This window comes from Hippocampus zosterae, chromosome 12 (assembly GCF_025434085.1).
Source record: "Hippocampus zosterae strain Florida chromosome 12, ASM2543408v3, whole genome shotgun sequence".
NCBI classification, from domain to species: Eukaryota; Metazoa; Chordata; class Actinopteri; order Syngnathiformes; family Syngnathidae; genus Hippocampus; species Hippocampus zosterae.
The window spans coordinates 3,590,160-3,613,408 of NC_067462.1; the positions used below are offsets into that span (position 1 = coordinate 3,590,160).

Consider the following 23,249-nt stretch of genomic DNA (forward strand, 5'->3'; position numbering starts at 1 on the left):
TCGAGAGGATAAGCGGATTAGAAAATGGATGGATGGATCAATGTCTTTTGAATTGTTTTTTTTTCCATTTTTTTATGACATTTGTAATACGGACATTTTCTGTTCGTATAAGCGTGAATGTCACCCCGTCATAAAACCATGCTTCCTTTCTTTCATTCATACCAAGCAGGGGAACCTAAATGTATGCGTGTCCAACACGAATGTGTGTTGAGCCAGTGCGTCTTTTATGAATAAAACACAAACTCCACTTTGATCGCATCCTCTCCTCCGTCCGCCTCTTTTTCTTCCCGTGCCGTCATCCCCCCCTCCCGACCTTCTTCCTGTCCATCTCACCCGACGGCAGGCTTGCCGTCTGCGCCGCTCGATCGCCATCCTGGGCAGGAAGTGGAGCGAGAGAGAGAGGGAGGGGGTGTGGGGGTGCATGGAGACGGTCCCCTCGGTGCCGCCTCGTCTCCATATTTTTTTATGACACGTCCCGTAAAAAATAGTCCCGACGAGGCGCCGAGCGGCTGCTCGTTTAGCCCGTCTGTGCCTCCTCCTGCTCGCATGAAACCGGTCTCGAACAGATAAACAACCAAAACGACACCTGTCGGAACCCGCTTGTGTGACTAAATGCGGAGAGAATAAGGCTGCAAAAAGGGCAACTACAACTGTTAGTAATTTAGAAATTACTAATTTCTATAAATTTATAGAAATTTATAAATTTGTAAATTTCCCTTATATTAGAATTGAAGTTTACTGTCAAAGTAAACACAAAACTAAAGAATTTCGCCTGGTGTATTTTAAACAACCGTATATTTTCTTAATGCCAACATATAATGTAAAACACCAGAGTCACAACAGACATGCAAAAAAAAAACTAAGAAACGGGAAAATTGAAAAGAAGGCAGGCGAAGAAGAGCCTAGTTCATCCCTACCCCTGCAGGGGGGGTTAGGAGAGGGAGAGAGATGGGGGGATGTTATCCCTTTCTCCTCCAACTGAGACTCCTTTCTCAAGGTCACCCCCCCAACACACACACACACTTTCAATCGTACTCTTTTCTCTCCGGTTCTAGTCTGTACACAGCCAAGTCTCAGTCAACCATCTGGACATGAACACGCACACACACACACGCACGCGCACGCACACACATGCACACGGTGTATTTATGATAATAGACCAAATGCTGCCATTGATTTTGTTTTTTTCAGTTTCGTATATGTATGTGTGGGTGCTTTCATTTAGGACTCCATTTTGTAGCTCTCAAAGGGCCCACAACGACAAAAATGGCCGAGCCAGCGTCAAAAACAAAAAGAAAAGTTTGCGGTTTTTGAACAACACGTTTTCACCACAACCGCAAGACGTACTGGCGTTATCGAGTTGAAATGTACTTCTAAACAGAAAACAGACGTACACGTGTATTTAGAGCAACCACGTAGTTTTGCTTGCCCTGCGACAGTACATTTAGCTTAATGCTAGCAACAATTCTTCTTTGTGTGTTTGGCTATTGTTATGGCTGTATTATATTGCCCCCGGTGGCCATGGCAGGAGGAACATTGAATTGAAACAATGTGACTTTTTTTTACTTATGTACAATGGAATTAAATTGTTATAAATGTGTCATTTTTAGAAAGTACGATATTAGAGAGTGTGGTTTTTTTTCATTTGTTAAAAACTTATTGTTTTTGGGTGCAGGTAGGTACGGATTAATCGCATTTTCATTCATTTTGATGGTGAAAGAGACAATTGTTTTGAGTCACAAGCCTAGTCACAGAACAAATGAAACTTTTAGCTCAAGGCAACACTGCAGGGGAAAAAGTGAAGCGCTGTGACTACTTTCCGGACGCACTGTGTTACGTTCCACCTGAGAGACTCCACTTAGATGGCACTTAACTATGACATACTACATTATTTTCGGCGACATCCACTTCTAAAGGTTGGATTTAATGAAAAGTTGTAAATAAAGTTGGAACATTAAAAACTCCTCCGCGGGAAGACGTAAAAGCCTGTGCATGCGTCGCCGTTGTTTGTCATGTTTATCCTCACAAACGTGCAACTTGATTTGGCATGCAACGACTGCAGGATTGCTTGCCATCATAAAGTAAAGCGACGCTATTGTTCAAATCTCAAATGGGACATAAGGGCACGTGCACACATAGACACACACGCGCTTGCGTCTGCTTGCATTTTACATAACTGGCTGCAAATTCAAGGCTGTTCATTAGTCAGGCGGGGTCAATTCCCCATACAATGTGTTTGGTGTCACAATAAAAAGGCTCTTTTTACGGCCTCGGAGCCGTAAAACGCTATTAAACAGATAAAACAGCCACCAACGAGCATCAGGAGGATGGTAAAAGGAATTGCCTTGATAAACTCGGCGCATATCTGCGTCGTCCTCGCCTCTGTGGAGCTGAGGGTGGGGGGAGGGGGGGCTACGTGGGAGGAAAGGGGTGGGGGTCGACAGCTCGACAGTGCCACCGTGAGGTGCTTGGAGACTTCTGGAATGGTTGGCAAATTCACCCCCCTCTGAAGCCAGTTTCAGGTAGCAACATGATATTTCGCTGGCATGCCGATCACGGGCAGACCCGCGAAGAAAGTGTCAAGAAGCCATGCCAGAAAACACACGGGAAGTCCGCCATTTTGGTCCGATCCGAAATGACCATTTTCAATTGTTTTTTTTCTCCATTTCTAGATGTACCTCCAAAATAAAATTGTCCCAGATTTTTCTTTCGGTTTTTTTTTTGTTTTTTTTTTTTTGCTCGCTTGCTTTAAAATTTGAACCATATACTGTAACGACACAGATGAGTGACGCCACGTTACGAAACATTTCAGTGTTCATTGCTGTGTGTAGGTGAAACATGGTGTTGACATTCGAATAACTTCATCAGAATGGAATCAAACGCCTTGAAAATTCAACACCTAAAGCTATGGTTTCTTTTGGCAACAGCATAATTGGTGGGAATGTCTATTACATGTAGTCGCACGAAAATCTCTCAAGACGTCATGTCCGAAAACACACAGGAAAGTCTGTCATATTGGTTTGAAGAGGTTATTTTAGGATGATATTTTCAGGCCTTTTTCAAATACGAACTCGACCTTGACATTTTGCTGAATAGCCATCAAATCTTAATCTTACACAGGATAGAAGACAGATGGGTGATGCGGAATTGGGAAGGGTTTGAGTTTTAATCATTGTGTGTGGGCTGAGCATGGCAGAAAACTTTGACGACGTGCCATAAAACACGAAACTGCTTGAAGTCTGCAGTGGGTGTAAAAGTGTGTACTGCATCATTGTACGTGATGCATCTCATGTTATGAGCCGCTGTGTCTTAATGTTCCTCTGGGTTGCATCTACACGTCGATAAATTCCACACCTTATATTGATGCCTGCTGTTTTCAGCTTGGGAAAAAAAGCAGATTTCTAACAGTTAATGGACAGCTGCTTATTTTAGTCCCACCTGTTCTACATAGATTTGTACAAAAACAAGGCCTCAGCATAAAAATTGTCCATTGGCGTGGATATGAGTTTGAATGCTCGTTTGTCTTTATGCGCCCTGTCATTGAGTGTACCCCACTTCTTGCCCAAAGTCACCTGGGGTAGGCTCCTGCTTATCTATTATTGAAAAAGGCCTCCTCTCCAATAAATGCCTGGTTAAGTCAATACAGTTTCATGTAATTTGAGTTTTATGATTTTGATGATCTGTGGAAATTAATGGTATACCACGTAGAGGTATTTTCATTTCATTATCATCATGTGGTCCGGAAGCAAAAATTAAATAAAATACAGTACTGTAATTGTGTTTCATAAGCCAGCATGCACATGTGAAATTGGTCGTTTGCTGCCCTCTAAAGGCAACAATGAGTATGATCCACACTTTTATGTTAAAGAAAGGCATTTTATTATTTTCTTTTCTGTACATACATATCTCTAACAACTTGGGCTTCAAATCAAATAAATTATGACAGATACATTATAAAAACTGCGAATTTCACGAGGAAAAGTGCGTGCCGGTGTCCGACTCGATCCGCGCCGCTTCGTCTTTTTCCGCCTCTGCTCGGGTGAGAGAGACACTTCGGCTTTCTCCGGACGACGTCGCCATCTGCTTCGTCTTGCCTGGATCTTTCTCTCCAATCTCCGTCTTGTTGTCGGCGGTGACGCGGCGGAGGTGTAGCCTGACGCGGGCTCTTACGTGTCGGCCACAATAAAAGTGGAGCTCCGGAGGCCCGGGGAGCGACGAAGGGAGTCTGTATCGGTAAGGACGGCGGAAGGAGGCACGATTGGCGGCGATGGCTAAAACATTTGGTGTTGGTCGGGTTCGGCCCGAAGGAAACAAAGAAATCATGGCGGCCCGGAGTGTTTTTTTTTTTTTTGAGCGGGATGCTGGGTGGGGAAGCTGCGGCTGTTGTTTTTTTTTTTGGGCGGGGGGGACTGGACCTAAAATGAACTTCTATGTTTTTAATTAATGCAATGCGTGACTCTTGAGCTCGCGCTATTTGTCTGCAGCTAAGCAATTAGCATAAGCTAACAACGAAGCTAGGTTGGGATCAGGTTGCCGCTTTTTTTTCACCACAAGTTCCACTTTTGGGGGATAAATTGCCCATTTTGAACTCATTTATTCAACATTTCCTTACGTCACCACGGTGAAACCCACCCAGAATGTGGTCTGCCGCCACATTGTGTCCACTTCCTGGTGTAAAGCAGCCCCCAGGGCTCATCCGTTTCCGAGACGGGGCCGTCGGGACTGTTGTGGCCGAGCGGTGCGTCGCCCGGGCCGGCCATGCGTCTCGGCTGTCACTCGCCGCCTGGCGAGTGGTGGCGATGGTTGATCTCCTTGTTTTTTGAAAAGTCGAGGGAGAAATGCGCAAAGCCAATCATGGCGCGCACAGCAGCCACGCAAAGAGTGAGCTCACCGCCATCGCCATGACACACGTCACACGCACTGGACTGCATTAACATCCCTCTTCATTTTCACTGCACACTTCCAGTAAATAATAACCACTCACCGTTTTATGCTTTTAATTATATATCCTATTATTTTATTTGGTGAGGGTAGCATGTGACATTAGTGTTTAGCAAGTCTGCCTCACATTACTGCGATTCTGGGTTCGAACCTTGGCTCAAATCTCCCTCTGTGGAATTTTCACTTTATCCCCGTGATTTGAGGATTTTCCTCCTGTGCACGCAAAACATGCATGTCAAGTGAATTGAAGACTCAATTGTACATAAGATGGGGCCAACGTGAAGCCCTTTTGGATTGTGGCCAAGTTGTGGTGGCCCCTGCCAGAACCATAAAGGGCCCTGATATGAAACACAACTGAACAAAATTCCTAATAATGTGTCAGGAGTGTATAGTCTCAGCAAAAATGCATGCATGTTGCACAAATTTCACCAGTGTATGTGCACGAGGTGGCTAAAATGAGCTGATAATGTGATTTATTTAAATGGATAAAAATATGGAATCATGTTTATTTAACAATGAAAGAACATGTTGATTTCAACACATTTATAAATGAAATTTGTACTGCATTAGTGAACTTTAGGTGGCCCGACTCAGTTGGTCTCACGGTTAATGTTGGCCGTTGGCCCATAAATATGTCACGCAAACGAGGACAAGCAGTTTAGAAAATTGATCTAGTATTTTATTACACTACAGTGATTAATAATTGTTATTATTTATTCCCAAACTCAGCCAATGAAGATGGAGTCAGCGGCGGCCGAGGCTCAGCAGACGGCCGAGTCTGCTGAGACAGAAAATCAGCAGCAGATCACGCCGGCACAGCTTGCTACCTTGGCGCAGGTAACTGACCGACAGGAGGCGATTTTTGGGTAGTCATCGTCAAAGCGGAATATTACTGTGTCCTCTGCCATTGCGGCATCAGTCATTCGGGTAATTGGATGTGTGGTGATGTCAATCGTTTTTCAAGACAAATCGACACATGGGCAGCGGGTCTCGGGTGTTAAACTTCACACTGTACATCGAACCGTAACACAAGTGCAATTCAGCTTCCGTTACCCTACTGGTCGTGATCCCTTTCCATATGTTTTTCTTCAGGCATCTATGGCGTCAGGCCATGGCTCGGCAACAGGTCCCACGGTGACGCTGGTGCAGCTTCCAAACGGACAGACGGTCCAAGTGCACGGCGTGATCCAGGCCGCACAGTCGTCCGTCATACAGTCCCCACAAGTACAGGCTGTGCAGGTAATGAATAGATTTAGCATTTTGTCAGGTCAGGTCAGGCATCTCTCAAGACACCTACTGGGTATGTTTTACATAATAGGGGTCCTCAACTCGCCTACTTTTTTCATCTCAAATAGTACTTGTATTTCAGCGGTGTAATAACTTTAATTGTTGCCTTTCAAGGAAACTCAATTAAATTGCACCTTATTATTATTATTATTATTATTATTATTATTACTGGATTAGCTCAGCTGGTATCATAATATGGTTCATGTTTAAAAAAAATTCTCTCATTGTGTATGTATGACTTTTAGATCTCAACCATCGCCGAAAGCGAGGATTCACAGGAGTCGGTGGACAGTGTGACTGACTCGCAGAAGCGCCGAGAGATCCTTTCGCGCCGACCCTCATACAGGTGACGCTTGGAGATACTCACCCGTGTTGACCTTGAGACTTAGTGCAGCAGCATGCGGCTCATCCCCACTCTTATTTTGGAATGTCCTGTTCCGTGTAAACGGTTTGACAGTGTGCGTGTGACAATAGCTATTAGAGGATTTTATTTTTTTGAAACATGCTGGTTGCCCGTTCAGGTTGTGCCTATTGCCTGAAGACGCCTGTGATGGTGCATCGATGTTCAAGAAAAATGGCGTAATATATTTTTGGTGTAACTTAATAATCGCAAAAAGACACAAATGAATCCAGTGTTGCGTTCTCCCAGCTGATCTCTTGACTTTTTGTCCCAAACAGGAAAATTCTGAACGACCTGTCGTCGGACGCGCCTGCCGTCCCTCGCATCGAGGAGGAAAAGGCGGAGGACGATGTCGCAGCGGCGGCCACGCCCACCATCGCCACAGTCACCGTGCCCACGCCCATTTACCAGACCAGCAGCGGCCAGTACAGTAAGTTTCTTCCCAGGTGATATCGTCGCAGCCCGATTGGCTTTTCTAACACATTTGTCACGTCGCTCACAGTCGCCATCACGCAGGGCGGCGCCATCCAGCTGGCCAACAACGGCACCGACGGCGTTCAGGGCTTGCAAGCGCTCACCATGACCAACGCGGCGGCCGCCCAGCCCGGCGCCACCATCCTGCAGTATGCGCAAACCAGCGACGGACAGCAGATATTGGTGCCGAGTAACCAAGTGGTGGTGCAAGGTGAGCGGGACACTTCTACCCAGGCCTCGGCTGTCAAATCACATTTTCCTTCAATTTGAAAGATTTTCCAATCCAAGCACCAAAACTCAATAACCGGGATGTTCTTTGCCGACTGCTGACATAAAATCTGGATCGTGCGTGGTTCTGTTTTCTCAACACTCGCGTAAACCCCTTTCCCAGCTGCCTCTGGGGACGTCCAGGCCTACCAGATCCGAGCGGCACCTGCCAACGCCATCACCTCCGGGGTGGTCATGGCCTCGTCGCCCGCCCTGCCCACGCAGGGGGCCACCGAGGAGGTCACCCGCAAGAGGGAGGTCCGCCTCATGAAAAACAGGTGCAAACGTGTAAACCGGCTACCTAGATTCCAGCCGCAAGAAAGTTGGAACTGATCATATTGTCCCAACAGAGAGGCGGCGCGCGAATGTCGCAGGAAGAAGAAGGAGTACGTCAAGTGTCTGGAAAACCGAGTGGCCGTCCTGGAGAACCAAAACAAGACGCTCATCGAAGAACTCAAGGCCCTCAAAGACCTTTATTGTCACAAATCCGACTAAATCCCCACCTGCTCCAAGCCTGGAACGAGTTTCTTTGCTTTGGGCTGGAGTAGCTTTTGCGCTCATTCGGTCTTGGACTCTTTGGTTTCCCTTGCCTCAAGTTTTTCAGTATGCCATACTTGTTTTATCATGGGTCCATCATGTGTATGGAAAGACAAAGAAGCAAACGTTAACCAGTTAGCAAGACTGATTCTGTCTTGAGTCAGGCTGATTCTGACTAATCATGGGACTCCACCTGCGGTTCTCACTCAAACATCAGATTTTTAGCTTTTCGCTGGAAAAACCCCCACTGACCAGCCCCCCCGAGTCATTTTGGTAGAGCAGACCTCGAAACCTGCTAACGTATGTCTACTTTGGCTCAGGAATGAGTCATTGTGGTTCCAACTCAAAGCATCTTTTGTATATTATTTTAGCTTTAGCCTAAGAACCTGTGGACCAAATGCCATTTGCGTTTGTCAACCCTGGTGCAGACAACTAATTGTCCAACTGCATTTTTTAAAAAATGACAACTTTTGGCCTGAACTATAAATGAACCGACTGACCGTATGGTTTGGTCCCAATACTGAAATGGGTTCAACAAGTCATTGTTGCCATGGTTACAAAACATGATGGGCCCACGGTATACATTTAGACATAAGCTGGGCAAGCCTCGCCATGGACAAGTTTGAAAGGACGACTTTCCTCGGAGGGACACCCGCCCAGACTCTTGAACCAGTCGGAAAGACGACACACACACACAAAGCCCACAACCTAATGAGACACTTTTAACGTATTCGCCAAGACTGAGGTCCTTTATTTCACTGTGTCCATTTGGGACTGAATTTCTTCAACTTTTAAAGTAAAACCACCAGGTATGGCCATTTTCTACTCCATAAACTGACACACAAAAAAAAAGAGAGAGACAAATGTGTGATTTCAACATTTGCATGAGTAACACATCCAGTCTTATGTGTTGATTTTTTTATACAACGTACATGTACATAGACGCTTCTGCATGTGTAGACTTGATGTATCTCTGTTTATTGATATATTTGTAACATACTGTACATCGGTGTGCGCGTGTGTGTGTGTGTGCATGTGTGCGAGGCCTAGCGGTCACGGCAGCTACGAGTTTGTTGGAGGTGTACGAGGTTGCGGTGCCATATTTTTCTATATTTTCATTATTAATTGTCAATCAGACATACAGCCAACCGTTTGTGTTAAATGCCATTGCGTTATTTTATTTTCATAGACACAAGCAAGGTAATGGAAGCACAAATGTTCTTTCAAATGCACTTCTTTTGTCATTCATGTCTTATGAACTATGGGTCGGCATTTGATTGACCATTTATCGATTACATCACTCAATTCTCATTGCCCAGTTGACATGTCAATTATTACAATCTTATTTCTTACTGCTCATTAGAATTGGCTTCATGTCAATCATTTTGTGACAATTCTTCAGTAAGGTCAATCCGCATTAGCTAATCTAAATATCTATTTTTACCCAAGGATCATTTGGTTACATCATCTAGTCTATTCACCAGTCCACAAATCTATCTTTAGCCAGTTTATTGCCTTGTCAATCAAAGCAGCCTTTTCATTAGCTCATAGTCAGGTGCCCACTGGTGGACCCAACCCCAAATTTACAATTTGTCACTTAGAACCTTTGCACCATCAGTCACTCACAGCTTTACATCAGAATTTTAAAGTTTTGTTTGGGATTGTTTATTTCATGATTAAGGAGCTTCAGCAGCAGTATTGTTTTTAATAGCTGATAGATTCTGCTATTGTACAGTGGACAGACATGTCTTATTTGTAACGTAAGCAAGATGGCGGCTGTTGTGTGTTTCTCGTGTCCACAGGAGCTCTGATAAGTCATATATATATATGGATGAGGGGAAGTATATATGAATGTGATTTATTTTGTTTGTAACCACCACTCACTGTACTGGTGCTGGCTGGACAAGTTAAGTAATAATGGGAACATTTCTAGGAATTTTCTATCTTGGTGACTTTCTATATGGCCCCCCCTTTGCGAGTTATTAATTTGTTTTTAAAGTTTCCTCGTTGCGGTCACCTTATGAGTTACTGTGCTCTTTGCAGAACAATAGCATAGCAGCTGATTATTACTATTCTTTTTTGTAACCATTTGTTATGTCGCAATAAACTGCACGAGCAGATGTGTAAATGACTCATCAATAAAATGTGCTTAATATTTATGTATACAGTCAAACTGTTTTATACAGTGTGCATCACTTAGAAACATGGGGGTGTGGGGGATTGTAATCCCCATGTAAATAATGGCTAAAATACCAGTTTACAAAATTAGTGCGAGAAAACCTTTTTTATCTGTGGAAAAATAAGACTAACACTGCTTTTTTTCACATGACAAAATAATATTGTATTTGCACTTTCGGCTTTATGATTTATTTTGAAACATGAGGGGGTGAAGCTAACTTTCTTTTAAAATTTTGATTGACAGCACAGGGTTCACTCCAGGAAAAGGGTGTGACGCAACGAAAATAGCATTTTAAAATACTGATTAAATGACAGCTTTCTCAGCCAATGTGCGGCTCGGGAAAATAATTGTTGTGATGCCTTGACCAATAGGATCGATTGGAATCCGGAGTAGGCGGAGTTAGACGCCTCTCATTGCAAAGTGGTGCTGCTGTGGTATGAGCGGTAATTGCTAGGAGATGGCGATTATATGAGCAGTTTGCCCTAAAAATTTAAAAAGAAAAAAACTTGGATGGAGTCCAGAAGGTTGATTGAGTTTGCTGGTGCGATGGGAAACGAAGAGACAGCCTTAAGGATTTAATTGGATCTCGATACGTTGTCTTGCGGTTTCGTGTTGCTCTCTTTTGGTCGCAGAGGGCCACAGAAGCCTTGGGCTGGATTGTTCTCGCTAGCCCGAGAGGACACCCGGAACCATCTGGACAGTCGCTGAAAGCCTATAAGCAACATTCATTTAGTCACCATTTTAAATCAAATTATTAATTTAATTGAAAACCCGTATCGCGGTGTTGGAAATTCCTCATTTTCTCGCAGTAGTCCACGGAAGGCCACAGTAGCATCGGCCTGGATTTATTTCGCTAGCCCTGGAGGGCATCTGGAACTATCTAGAAAGTCACTTTAAACCAGTTCAGCAATAATTAACCGTATAACTTGCCAAACGTTATTTAATTACAATTAATTTGTTATCTACACACGAGCGATTTTCATTTTTTTCCGTGATCAAAAGTTCCCCAACCAGCTAGCGCAATGAATGAATGAGGCCGGCGAACGTTTAGAACCACTCGCTTGCTTCATAACGTCACTTTTGATTGTAAACGTCGTCTTCATAATCCGATTCATCGGCCTTTTGAGGGGGCCAGACCAATAACTCGGGACTTGTTGGCCCCCGCAAATGGCAGAGGAATGCCGTCGCTGGGAGTTGGCGGACGGCGACTGTTTAGCATGACGAGCTAATGGAATGCTAACACTGAGCCCTGCTGTGTGAGAGCGGGGCGCCCGGCCGGAAGCAACTAAGCCGACAAGCATTTGGACCACTTTGGGACACTGAGCGGACACAGCCCGGCCCGGCATGGGGAACACGGTTTCATGCTGTGTCTCTCCGGAGTCGAGCCCCAAGCTGCCGTCAAGGCAGCCGGCGGAGCGGCTGGAGGAGTTCCTGACCAGCACGGAAGTTAGCGACGACAACAGCGCCCCATACTTGCAGCACATTAGCGACAGAGAAGTTCCCGACGGTTCGTGCGTGTAGCTTTTTTCATCATGTACAATTTATTGTCCTAAAAAATATAATTTATCAGTGCTTTTCTCGTGGCTTTTTTAAATCTTTGAGAAGCAAGACTCATAGTATTGGATTTTTCCCCCTTAAAAACATAACTCAATGAGAATCGACAAAGAATCAAGATTGATAGGCAGTGTCGATGATGGAGTCAAAATTATTTTTTTTAAAGTCATACCCTAATCATGACAGTATATCTAAAAAAATGTAAACACTCTATTTGATGGTTAATGCGACTGGAGTCTTGAGAAAGTCAGCTGAAAACATGACCACCACTGCCAGTCAATGAGAGAAGTCATTGTTTATGATGCCGTAAGTTCTGCTTCTATGGTTCTCATCACCCGAAAGACCAACTAAATGATGATAATGTGTTCAACCATCTCTCAAATATTCCTTTTAGCAAGTCATGTTTGCATACCTGTAGGATGCATGTACACTTTAATCTGGCTCTCGTTTAAATGGCGGCCACTTAAGTTGCGAGTTCTCTTCATCAGCTTTCCCTGAATGAGTTTTGTCAAGACTTGGTGATTTAGTCGTGGAATTTTAACATGCCTTGTTTCCTAATGCTGAAAAACATTTTAGTATTATTGTCTTTTAGAGCTGGCTTTAGAGTCCAACCCATCAGACCACGCCCGAGCCAGCACCATCTTCCTGTGCAAGTCCCAGACAGACGGTGAGCTAATGCTTTTTCCTACCGAACATAAACTGTGAAACATGTCACATATGTGGATGGATGTATATGACACACTTGATAAAATGTATTTTTCTCTTGTTGATAGTGCGTGACCGGAGGAAAAGCAACCACATAAACCATATCAGTCATGTAAGTCCCCCCTACCCCCACCCCATGTAAGTTTTAAAAATCGTGCCATGTTATCTTGAAATTGTGACTTTTTTCCCCCATGTGAGTTCATGGCTTTTTTCCCCTCCCAGAAAACAATTTCTAATGTTTGTCTTTCAGCAAATTCTCAAAATAGTATACTATTTTTCTGAATCGCATCAAAACACTACTGTCAGACAAATGTAAAAATAAGTTTAACCGCCTTCTGTGTGCAGGTGTCTCCCGGGCCACTGTCGAAGAAGTACAGCTCGTGCTCCACCATCTTCATCGACGACAGCACCGTCAGCCAGCCCAACCTCAAAAGCACAATCAAATGGTGACCATGTGTGGATTAAACACACATAATTTTATCATAACATTCAAGATGCCCTGTAAACATTCATGTCTTTCTGCCTACCTCCAGTGTCACTTTAGCAATCTACTACCACATCAAGAACAGGTAGGTTCATATACACTAGTGTCGACTCTCTGTCCAGTACGCGATGTAAAAAGTTGTGTTTTTATATTGAACTATTTACATCGTATCGTATACAAAGAAGCATTTGGAAAGTAGTGTAGTGCCCACTGACATGTGCGTCATGTGCAGGGATTCTGACCGCTCTCTGGACATCTTTGATGAGAAGCTGCATCCTTTATCGGTGAGTCCGTCGACACCTTAACCAGAATGTTCACAGAGTACATCGCTCATCTCGGTATGTATTTTTGCCGCACATGCAGAGAGAGGCGGTCCCAGACGAGTATGGCTGCATGGACCCCGAGCACAAAGTCATCTATCGTTTCGTCAGGACGCTGTTCAGTGCAGCACAACTCACTGCCGAATGTGCCATTGTCACACTTGTATGTACACGGAGCTTCTTGATCTTATTTTTGGTGATGGATTTTAGCTGTTGTGGTTTATTTTGATTTTTCATACTTTTTACACAAATGAGCAGGACAGAATTTAACAAGATTTTGAACAGTGTGCGAACTACCACACTTGTAACCACTACTTGTGGCCACCAGAGGGCAGCAAAACCCTGCAAAAGAATGTTGGTCTCGTTTCAGGACATTCTCGCTACTGCTTGCCTGCAGTGTTTGTTGTTGTTATTATTCAAAATAATATCAAAATCCATCTTCAACTATCTTTCTCTTATTACATTCAACTGTGTAAGTGAAGTGTAAGACAGTGAAGATGCTCCCCCCTCTGGACTTCAGGTGTACTTGGAGCGTCTGTTGACATACGCCGAGCTGGACATTTGTCCCTCTAACTGGAAGCGCATCGTGCTCGGAGCCATCCTGCTGGCCTCCAAAGTCTGGGATGACCAGGCTGTCTGGAACGTGGACTACTGCCAGATCCTCAAGGACATCACCGTAGAAGACATGTGAGTGGGTGGGACGCTTACTGCACATTTTACACCGAAAACCTACAGGTACTTTTCCTGCTGGGTACCTGTACTTCCTGGAGAGAGAAAAAGGACCATACATACCCCTAAGGTTCTTGGACTGCTTCAAAGTATTATATGATGACATTTGATAAGTACTTCGTGCAGTCCAAACACACATTGGTCGTTTTTTTTTTGTTTTTTTAAGTCCATAGGTTTGACAGAAAATTACTGCAGCAGTATTTGTTGTACAAGAAGAGTGACTACGTCAGTTCCAGGAGATAAACTTGCCTATGTCCTAAAATACAAGCCATATTTCCACCTTAAGTTTCACATTATGGCCGTTCTTCAAGGTACACTCAGTAACAACGCGCGTGTGCGTGTGTGTGTGTGTGTTGCCCGCTTCATCTGAAAGTCTTTGTGGATGGAAGGATGAAGAGGGGGGTTGTTTCGAGAGAAATGTGGGGTGGGTCTCAAGTGCTCTCGCTGCTTCCATATAATGGGCCTGCCTCTCGCCCACTCCATTAGTTGCCCACGGATACCGCACACACACATATGCACACGCAGAGTGGCCTCGGTACACCTTTTGGCGGCCAACAAAGCAAAAAAAAAAAAACCTGGATGAGGTCTCCATGGCGACTGCTGCCCTCAGAGGCTGCCTGATGATGATGAAGAGGGAGGACCATGGAGCTTGCTGTCAAGCCCACATCGGTCTCGTTAGTCTGTTTCATATTTTTGGTTTGTGATATCTCATGTTCAAAATGGAAAGAAAGTCTTCATTTTGCATAGTTTTCTTTTTTCATCACCTTTACAGGATTTTTTTTCTTCATATTAGTCACCAAAGAGTTGAAAAGGAAAAATAACTGAATTATGATGACCTCTAAAAGTGCCGATATCACAAGATGACGGTTTTTAAGAAGTGGTAATTTCCGTGAATACCGTAAAACAACAAAGAATAATAAAAACAATTTTAAGGATAGGCAAATAAAATATTACATTTAAAAATGTTTGAGTAATTTTACAAGAGAAAAGTACAAATATACAAATACATGCATACAATTATATTTTTGGTAGACTTATAGGAAGCATGGAAACTAAAAGTGACATAAAAGTACTTTTAGGAGCAATTTTATTTTAAAAAATTACAATAAATAAAAGTGAAACTTACCGGATTTTGTTGTTTGTGTAGACAAATCCGAATACATAAGTTAAGTACAGTTTCTTTCTTATCCTTAGAAATATATCAACCCAAAAATACTCAAATATGAAAATGCCATTTTGGGGGGGGGGGGGTAGGCTTGAGCACCTGACCCCCCCCCCCCCCCCCCCCGAATGTGTGCACGTGCCTGATATAACTAATTTGAAAATCAAATGTCAAATCATAACCTTGCAAATATTTTGTCGAAACTCCAGAGGACTTTTGTGGTTTTCCTCAGTGATAGTTGCTCAGCAGGTGATTGGGGTGCCTTGCATGCGACGCAGTCGATGCGGCTCCAGCAGCACTCGACGTGTTCATCTTTCGTGACTCCATTAGCGCCGGTAGCGTGAGCGTCCTCCACATTGGCCGCCTGCACGCCCCCCGACCCGACCCGGCTACTCCGCAGTCTTTTTGAGCCTTCCCAGGCCTCAGCTGTGTGCTCTCGTCCCCCAGGAACGAGATGGAGCGCCACTTCCTGGAGCTGCTCCAGTTCAACATCAACGTGCCAGCCAGCGTTTACGCCAAGTACTACTTTGACCTGAGGCAGCTGGCCGACGACAACAACCTTAGCTTCCCCCTGGAGCCGCTCAACAACCAGCGGGCGCAGAAGCTCGAGGTAACGTTAACATTCCATCATGTAAGAGTTGTGGGGGGGTGGAAAGTAAAGTGACCGCGTGTTGTATGTTGTTGCCACTGGATGCAGGCCATCTCCAGATTGTGTGAAGACAAGTACAAAGATCTGAGTCGATCGTCCATGAGGCGGTCACTCAGCGCCGACAACCTGATTGGCATACGACGCTCCAACGCAGTACTCTCCTAAGGCCAACGGATCCCCATCCATCCCGCCACCATGTCGTAGTTACTGCTGCCAACTCCGGTTTAACGATATTATTTTTATACCTTTTATTTAAGCGCAACTCACCCTGGTCACATGGGCGCCTCTCTAATGCCGTATAGCCGTTACAAAACAGCATTTTGTTGCGAGAACTAAAAGTGAGGACATGTAGAAGACTAACAGATTCTTCCCATTTCCACATCATGGACCAGGATTGACTTTACTACTGAAATGATTTCAAGATCAGTATTGTAATCCCCCCCCCAAATATCTTTCTTCTCCCTTCCTTCTGAACAAACTACAGTACATTCATGTAGAGCTACTGAGAGGACTTGACAGCAAGAAAAAAAAAAGTTGGTTTTGCTTACTATGTAGGCTACTAGCTGTGAAAGGTCTCATTTTTAAATGGAAAACCCATTTGCAGATGGAGTATTTTAAAATAAACACTAATCATGCACACGGCCTGTTTGTTGTGCAATTTGTCACTGAAGACCGCGTTATACGATGAAGATTCCACTCGCAAAGAAAACAATTTCAAAATGCAGAACTTGGGGAAAAAATATAAAGAGGATTATTTTTTTAGTTAAAAAGGAAAATATTGCAAGGAAAAAAAACGTCATATTGAGTGACAAATATCTTCCTAAAAGTACAAATGTTGCGAAGGCCAATGCAACAAACAGTAAAAACATGTTGGAATTTTATGATTATTAGTCACGATTTTCAGCGTTAAATCAAAATATTAGAAAAAAAGGGGGTAATGTTGGAGGAAAACAAATTGCTTGGGGTAAGCAAAATGACTTTAAAAGGAACACGTGACAAGAAACAGCGGTGCCTTTGATGACGTCACAACAAAACCCGCGGAACGCAAGGCATTTATACTATTGAAGTGTTTTTATGATGAGAGTGAGTGAATACATTATAAGAATAATAAAACATTTATTCCTCTCACAATGAAATATTTCTGGGCTTATAAGGTTGTTTTTCAACGCTTAAAGACGCACCACGGTGCTGCGTTACAACTTGTAAGAGTTTAGTTCACCCGACGTCTTTATCGCAGTGCATCATGGGAAGAACCGCTACAGTACCTGGAAGTTGAGACTCGTCTGTACGCTAAAGGTATATGTTACAGTGACAATTCAAGTAGCTACATATAATTCACTGACTTAGCCAAAGTATCCCGATAACTAGATGTTCACTAATTCAGTTATGAATAGTAAAATTAAACATGTTTTTAAGCACATTTAACCGTTCAATCTCCGCAAACGGACCGCATTGATTCATCTGTTAACAAACGGTAGCCAAGCCATTTTCCATCATAACTTGCAAAGCAGTAGCATGTTCTTCTTTTTTAAAGGTTTGTGTTGTTAAAATGTTTCAACTTTACCCAAGTACTTGAAAACAGCACAATAGAACATTCTTAAAGAATATGTTAATACGTCTGATTCTGACGGTTTTGACGTTTAATACCGATTTCTTCCTCAGGGGGGCATCAACGAGTCACGTGACAATTGGTGAGTGTTTCAATGGAAATGAACATTCAATTCATTTGTATGCATTTCTGGCGGGGCGCTAATCGTTGGTTAACAGTCGGCCTCACAGTGGCCTTCCTGTGTCAAGTTTGCATGTTCTCCCTTTGCTGCGTGTCTTTTCTCCGGGCACTCCAGTTTCCCACGTTCGGAAAACATGCGTGGCAGGTTAATGGAACATGCCAAATTGTCCGCAGGTGTGAGTGGGAGCGCGAATGGCTGTTTGTCCATACAGTTGCGTTGAGTTAAACCACGAATTTTCTATTATTTTGTTATGCTGACTAAAATGAAATGTGAAACTGGAAAATCACAAACAAATGTTGGAAAGCAGAATGATGGAAAATCAAACTTTGTCATTTGAACGATAATGCTGGATAATATCAATTGATCATTAACAAAATGGAAAAAAAAATAACCACAATGTGATGCAATAGTTGCAAATCGTCACATTTTAATCGGTCTATTCACTTCAACTGCCAGCAGAAAAATATCATTTCAGGGATACATCTATAAAAAGGACCTCAGAGGAGCATCAGCATGTAAAACACTATCTTGAGTCCTTTTGCGTGTCTCAGACCAAAAGAAAACCACACCATAGTGTTAACAAACTTCTTCTTTCGTACCAAAATCTGCACATTTTTATACAAACGAATATACAACAAAGAGAAACCTAAAAAGATCCAGTCAAGTTTTTAGACGGTGAAAAGACCTTTTTTTCATTGTGGCGGAACATACTGAAAAATCATTTTTCCAATACTTTTGAGACCATTAAAAACATCGACCTATACCAGCACAACGGTACCTTTCGATTTATCTTGATTTTAAACGAGCAACCGCATAATGTCAGGTGGCAATTTATTTAGATTTTTTTTTTAACCTGATTCCAGAACCATCAGGCATCCAACTAAAGATCATCATCGGTGAAGTATGAGTCAACATAAAACAGTTTTAAAAAATGAACAACAGAAAACAGTTCATTGGCATGTCTGGCGATTTAAAATGAGCAAAAGCGGAATTTCAAGCAGCAAATTATGAATCTTTTTTTTAAAAAACTCTGATTACGAACCCTCGGCATTGTCCAATTATGTATTTACATCAAGGGGTTAATGGGTGGATGGCGTTCCAAGTGGCAATTTGGAAAATGGGTCATCATCGGCATTGTCCACATATGAATGCATATGAAAATAGTCAGGGACTGACTGTTTTTATTCTTGATTGAAATTCTTCATTAAAAAAAAATTTTAAAGGCTCCGGCTCAAGTGACCATTCAGATTTATCATAATCGAAACTGAGCAACTGCAGAATTTAAAGTGGACCATTATTAATAATTTTTTTTAAAGCTGACTGGAACTGCCACAGAGTCAAGGAGACATCAGCATTTGCCAAGTAGAAATGAACATACGAGTCACATGACAAACGTTTGTTTCCGATGGGTCAGAGTATGGGCAATCATGTTAAGCAGCCCTTCTTGCCACCAGCAGATGGCGCTGAAGGCCCAAAAGCAATAACTGAAACTTGTATTCGAAGCTCAAGTTAAGTTAGTTCCCTTTACATTTATGTACACCTTCATAGTCCAAGACCAATAGCCAGGACCTGGACCTTCTTTTAATATTTACATCAATAAATAACGTTTAGTCTGTGAGTGCGTCAGGAAGTACTGGTTTAAGTGTGGTTCCTTGGGCCTGAAGATCCAGACCTTCAGGCCCCGGGTTTAAGGACTTAAGTGTCATATATGAGATGGGGCTTTATGGTACATTCCGGGAACGGGTCCCGTTAAAGCGGCGGCGGCCTCTGCATACACAGGGGACGGAGCCGCCACCTTGTGGCGCCACCAGGGGCAGCACCGCACCAGAAACCTGCGCCAGGTCTCCAAGGTCTTCCCAGACCAGATCCAGACCCCCGATGTGATGCCCACCACCAAGCACATAAAGTACTTGAGCATGAAGACGGCATAATCGGGTCCGCCACCCAGCCGCTGGCGCTCGGCTGCGCAAGAACAGGCCAGCACCTGGTCCCAATCTGGGCGGCGGTGCTGCTCGTAAACCAGGCAGGCCACCACGACCGCAGCAGGCACTGTGTAGAGCACCCCGAAGAGTCCGATTCGGATCATGAGACGTTCCAGTTTGTCGGTCTTGGTGCCGCCTTGCTTGATGATACCGCGGATGCGGAAGAGCGACACGAAACCGGCGAGGAGGAAGAACGAGCCAGCGAACAGGTAGACCGCTAAGGGAGCCAGGACGAAGCCTCGAAGGTTCTCCAGGCTTTGGTTGCCCACGTAGCAGATCCCGGCCACCGGGTCCCCGTCCACGGCGCTGAGGGCCAGAACCAGAACGGTCTTGACGCTGGGGACCAGCCAGGCGGCCAAATGGAAGTAGTGACAGTACCCAGCGATGGCCTCACTCCCCCACTTCATGCCCGCTGCCAGGAACCACGTGAAAGACAGAACGACCCACCAGATGGAGCTGGCCATGCCAAAGAAGTAGATCAGCAGGAAGACCAGGGTGCACAGAGCAGGACCGCCCGTATCGTAGAGGATGTGGAACTGGTCCGAAAGGGGAGCGCACGCCACTCGCTCGTGCCCGGCCACCAGCCGGATGATGTACCCCAACGATACAAAGAGGTAACAAGTAGCCAGGAAGATGATGGGTCGCTCGGGGTACTTGAAACGCTGCATGTCCAGGAGGAAGGTAGCCACGGTGGTGAGGGTGGACGCGAAGCAGAGCGCCGCCCACAGCCCCACCCACAAGGTGGTGAAGGTCCGCTCGTCCTCCGAGAAGTACGCCTGGTGGCACGGCTGTGCGCAGTTTCGGAGCGGCCCCGTGCGGACCCGCCCATACAAGGGATGCGACTCCCTTTTGATGGCCACCAAGGGTTCCCGGCAGCGGCACTCGCGCTCATTTTGGGCCGCGGCGTTTGCTCTGTGGCGGTTCTTGGACGTTGGTACGGCGAAGGGCGGCGGCGGCGGCGCGGTGGTCGCCTCGCTTCCGTTCTGATCCATGCAGAGGGTGTCGCCGCCCAGTCGCGGAAGACGCTCGCAGCTCATCCGCTCGGGCCACTCGAAGCCGTACTGGCTCATGAGGGGCGAGCACCCGCGCTTTGCACGTTCACAAACCGAACGGCACGGCGGGAGAGGCTTGCGGTAATCTGGTAGACAGATGGGCGTGTACATGCTGCACAGGAAAAACAGCAAGTCCGGGGAGCAGCGGATCCGGACCAGGGGCCAGAATTGGTGCACCTCCAGGCCCACCTCCTCCTGGGTGTCGTGGTTGAACTGGTTGGGCATGTAGGTCAGGTTGTAGCCAATGCCTCGGCACATGGGTACTGTGATGGGCTCGCACGAGATCTCCTTGGAAGCTGCATAGACCCCGGACCCACTCTGGATGAGCAGGACCAGCAGTAACCTCATCATTGACTCCATTTGATTAAAAAGTGGTCTTAAAATGTTGTGGTTTGGGCGTCCATTTAAAACCAAACCAAAAATGATCTTAAATTCTTGTGGTCCATTTCAAATAAAACCAAGGCAAATGGTTGCAAAGTCTTAGGGTCGATTTAAACCAAACCAAAAATCATCTTAAACTTTTGTCTTGTTTAGGTCCATTTAAAACCAGAACCAATGGTTTATAGTCCCGTGCCGTTGAAGTCCATTTTCTTGTGCAGTCTTTGATTATTAATCCACGTGGAGGGGGAAAAAAAACACAACTCCTCCAAAATGCACGAAGCAGTCACACAGTGTCGACTAAAATCCAACAAGTTAGTAGGGGGGGGGGAGCAAAGGTCTCGCGTGACGTTATCCACGTTCACATGCACATTTCAAACCAAAACAAGTCAACTCAACAACACAAACTTGTTGGTATTTTACCCCGGCTCCTCGTCCGGAGACTTGCGACGTCCCACCGCATCCCTCGCACCACATGCGACCCCTCAGGTGCGAACCCCCGCACGGAATGAACCAACTCAACACGCATTAACCGCCTTCTACAAGCCTGGCTGCCCCGCTGCCTTCAGGGCCCCTCGGACGTCGCAAAGACGACGTAGCGACGCTCATTCACAACCCGCGCACATGTCATTTTAACTCATAAAAATAAACCAATGTACTTTAAATTAAATTAAGCAGCGTTGGTATTGTTGCCCTTGAGTGAAAATGTATGTTGTACGTTTTGTAGTCAGTATCTAACAGTTAAGATGTTAGATTTAAAGAGCCTAAAACGAAAATGTGCTTGCGTTCCCCCCAAAAGGCTTCATCGTTTTAATTGAGTGTACTTGAACGCATTAGCTACTTATTTAAAGCATCGTATTTCTTATTTCATCAAACTTTTTTATTTCATTTTTTTACTGCATGCAACTTAAACAGTTATGCTTTCCCGACTGCAACTGAACGCACCGACTGCTTGTTTCAACGAGTTAGTTGTCATTTAACTACCGCACTTGTTGGTTTACAAGTGTTTTATTATTACGGGGTTTTGTTTGCCTTTATTCAGTGCACTTGATCCTGCCAGTTTCTTCCAAATTTAGGTTTTCTTGATTGTAATGGGGCGTTTTCGGTCTGAACTAGGACGCACCAACAAGTCATTTAAATGAATATATTAGCCTTATTAGCACAAGATTTAGCTCGTTTAGCCAGGACATCGGAAATTATCAGCTGCTTGTCTTATTCAATAGGCTTTCTTAATTTCACTAAGACTTTTAGGGAGTAGCACCTGACCGTACCTGCTCCTTGTGTTTCAAGACTGTCCGCTCACTTTGAACGGACAGTGCAGCACCTGAATGCACCAGTTAATGGATGACTGACAATGACGAATGAGTCAGTTAACTTTGTTGTAAAATGTGTTTGCAATCGAAACAAAATCAACAAACAGAAAAGATATTTTCTCTACGTTTTAAGGGTTAATATGACCGGTTAAGTTTATAAATAAAATGACATTAGAGTAAGAAAACAAAGTGTTAGCGTGACTGGTGTTCTCCAAGGGCATTCAGTGTTAGAGTTCAAAGTTTAGGGTTGGGCGGCTTTGTATGTTTGTGGGCAGGTTGATGTTTTTTTTTTTATTTCCTTTCAGGCGACTTGAATGAAAGGAAACATAAATCATGAAGTTTGTGATTTTCCAGTTTCACGCTTAATTTTAGTCAGGATTTTTACAAACAACCCACAAAAGTTAACTCAAATTTACCTCGCAGAAAATTATTGGTTGAACTTTAAATGATTAATAAACACCTTGAGCCGCTTGCTAGCCTATTGCAGGGCACAAATAGATAAACAACCATTTGAGCTCACAATCACACCTCAGGACAATTTGGAGTGTTCCATTAACCTGCCGTGCATGTTTTTGGAATGTGTGAGGAAACCGGAGTACCCGGAGAAAACCCTCAGAAGGCCGGAGCCACAAGCAAACCCCGCACCTCTGCACCGTGAGGCGGACATGCTAACCAGTCGACCAACGTGCCGCCCCCTAAGTGAGATTAAAACGACAAAAGTCAAAATGGAACAAAAACGAATTATGACAAATGCAAAACGATTTTAATTTTAATTTAATTTTACACTCATAAAAACACATACATGAATGTACACGCAAACTCACGCAGACACACACACACTCCCTCACACATTGCATTTCTGTCAGCTCGCCCCACCCCTTTTGTGACCGTTTCCCCCTCCTTAACATGTCTTTTGTTTTGATTTGCGATGGCATGTGGGGGTCTTTCTCTTGCTCTCTGTCTCTAAATGAGCGGCAAGGGTCCGCGGGCCAGTGGAGCAGGACAAAGGCGGCGCTGCGCTGGCTACATTTGCCGCTTTGTGGTCCAGCTCGTCAGCCCTAATTGGCCGAGACAATTAAAGCAGCGACGCTCCGCCGCCGTTGGAC

General features: G+C 44.5%; 3 protein-coding genes across 4 annotated transcripts; 2 read left to right on the forward strand and 1 right to left on the reverse strand.

Annotated features, from left to right (window-relative positions):
- Nucleotides 1-4,063: 4,063 nt before the first annotated feature.
- creb1b (cAMP responsive element binding protein 1b) lies at nucleotides 4,064-10,065 on the forward strand. 2 transcript variants are annotated; one of them, XM_052082702.1, is made up of 8 exons: nucleotides 4,064-4,233; nucleotides 5,671-5,778; nucleotides 6,034-6,180; nucleotides 6,474-6,574; nucleotides 6,907-7,058; nucleotides 7,131-7,313; nucleotides 7,494-7,647; nucleotides 7,720-10,065. In XM_052082702.1, the coding sequence occupies exons 2-8, from the start codon at nucleotides 5,674-5,676 to the stop codon at nucleotides 7,862-7,864; spliced, it is 987 nt and encodes a 328-aa protein (XP_051938662.1). In that variant the 5' UTR covers nucleotides 4,064-4,233; nucleotides 5,671-5,673; the 3' UTR covers nucleotides 7,865-10,065. The 2 variants fall into 2 exon arrangements, with proteins under 2 accessions (XP_051938662.1, XP_051938661.1); XM_052082701.1 differs by lacking the exon at nucleotides 4,064-4,233 and adding an exon at nucleotides 4,242-4,881.
- Nucleotides 10,066-10,481: 416 nt separating this feature from the next.
- On the forward strand, nucleotides 10,482-16,327 carry ccnyl1 (cyclin Y-like 1). The gene is made up of 10 exons (XM_052082706.1): nucleotides 10,482-11,592; nucleotides 12,232-12,306; nucleotides 12,413-12,456; nucleotides 12,690-12,790; nucleotides 12,878-12,913; nucleotides 13,061-13,112; nucleotides 13,192-13,311; nucleotides 13,669-13,835; nucleotides 15,487-15,649; nucleotides 15,737-16,327. Exons 1-10 carry the CDS (start codon nucleotides 11,430-11,432, stop codon nucleotides 15,851-15,853), a joined length of 1,038 nt encoding a protein of 345 aa, XP_051938666.1. The 5' UTR covers nucleotides 10,482-11,429; the 3' UTR covers nucleotides 15,854-16,327.
- A 2,297-nt stretch (nucleotides 16,328-18,624) lies between these two features.
- Nucleotides 18,625-21,654, reverse strand: fzd5 (frizzled class receptor 5). The gene has a single exon (XM_052082696.1). It carries the CDS (start codon nucleotides 20,810-20,812, stop codon nucleotides 19,121-19,123), a length of 1,692 nt encoding a protein of 563 aa, XP_051938656.1. The 5' UTR covers nucleotides 20,813-21,654; the 3' UTR covers nucleotides 18,625-19,120.
- Between the last annotated feature and the right edge of the window lie 1,595 nt (nucleotides 21,655-23,249).

Bases quoted from the DNA above. Each gene is read 5' to 3' on its own strand.
- creb1b (XM_052082701.1), top strand. From the start codon at position 4,759: ATGCGTCTCGGCTGTCACTCGCCGCCTGGCGAGTGGTGGCGATGGTTG. The intron at 7,059-7,130 runs GTAAGTTTCTTC...CGTCGCTCACAG, and splicing joins GACCAGCAGCGGCCAGTACA to TCGCCATCACGCAGGGCGGC. The intron at 7,648-7,719 runs GTGCAAACGTGT...TTGTCCCAACAG, and splicing joins GTCCGCCTCATGAAAAACAG to AGAGGCGGCGCGCGAATGTC.
- ccnyl1 (XM_052082706.1), top strand. From the start codon at position 11,430: ATGGGGAACACGGTTTCATGCTGTGTCTCTCCGGAGTCGAGCCCCAAG. The intron at 13,113-13,191 runs GTGAGTCCGTCG...CCGCACATGCAG, and splicing joins AGAAGCTGCATCCTTTATCG to AGAGAGGCGGTCCCAGACGA. The intron at 13,312-13,668 runs GTATGTACACGG...TCTGGACTTCAG, and splicing joins AATGTGCCATTGTCACACTT to GTGTACTTGGAGCGTCTGTT.
- fzd5 (XM_052082696.1), bottom strand. From the start codon at position 20,812: ATGGAGTCAATGATGAGGTTACTGCTGGTCCTGCTCATCCAGAGTGGG.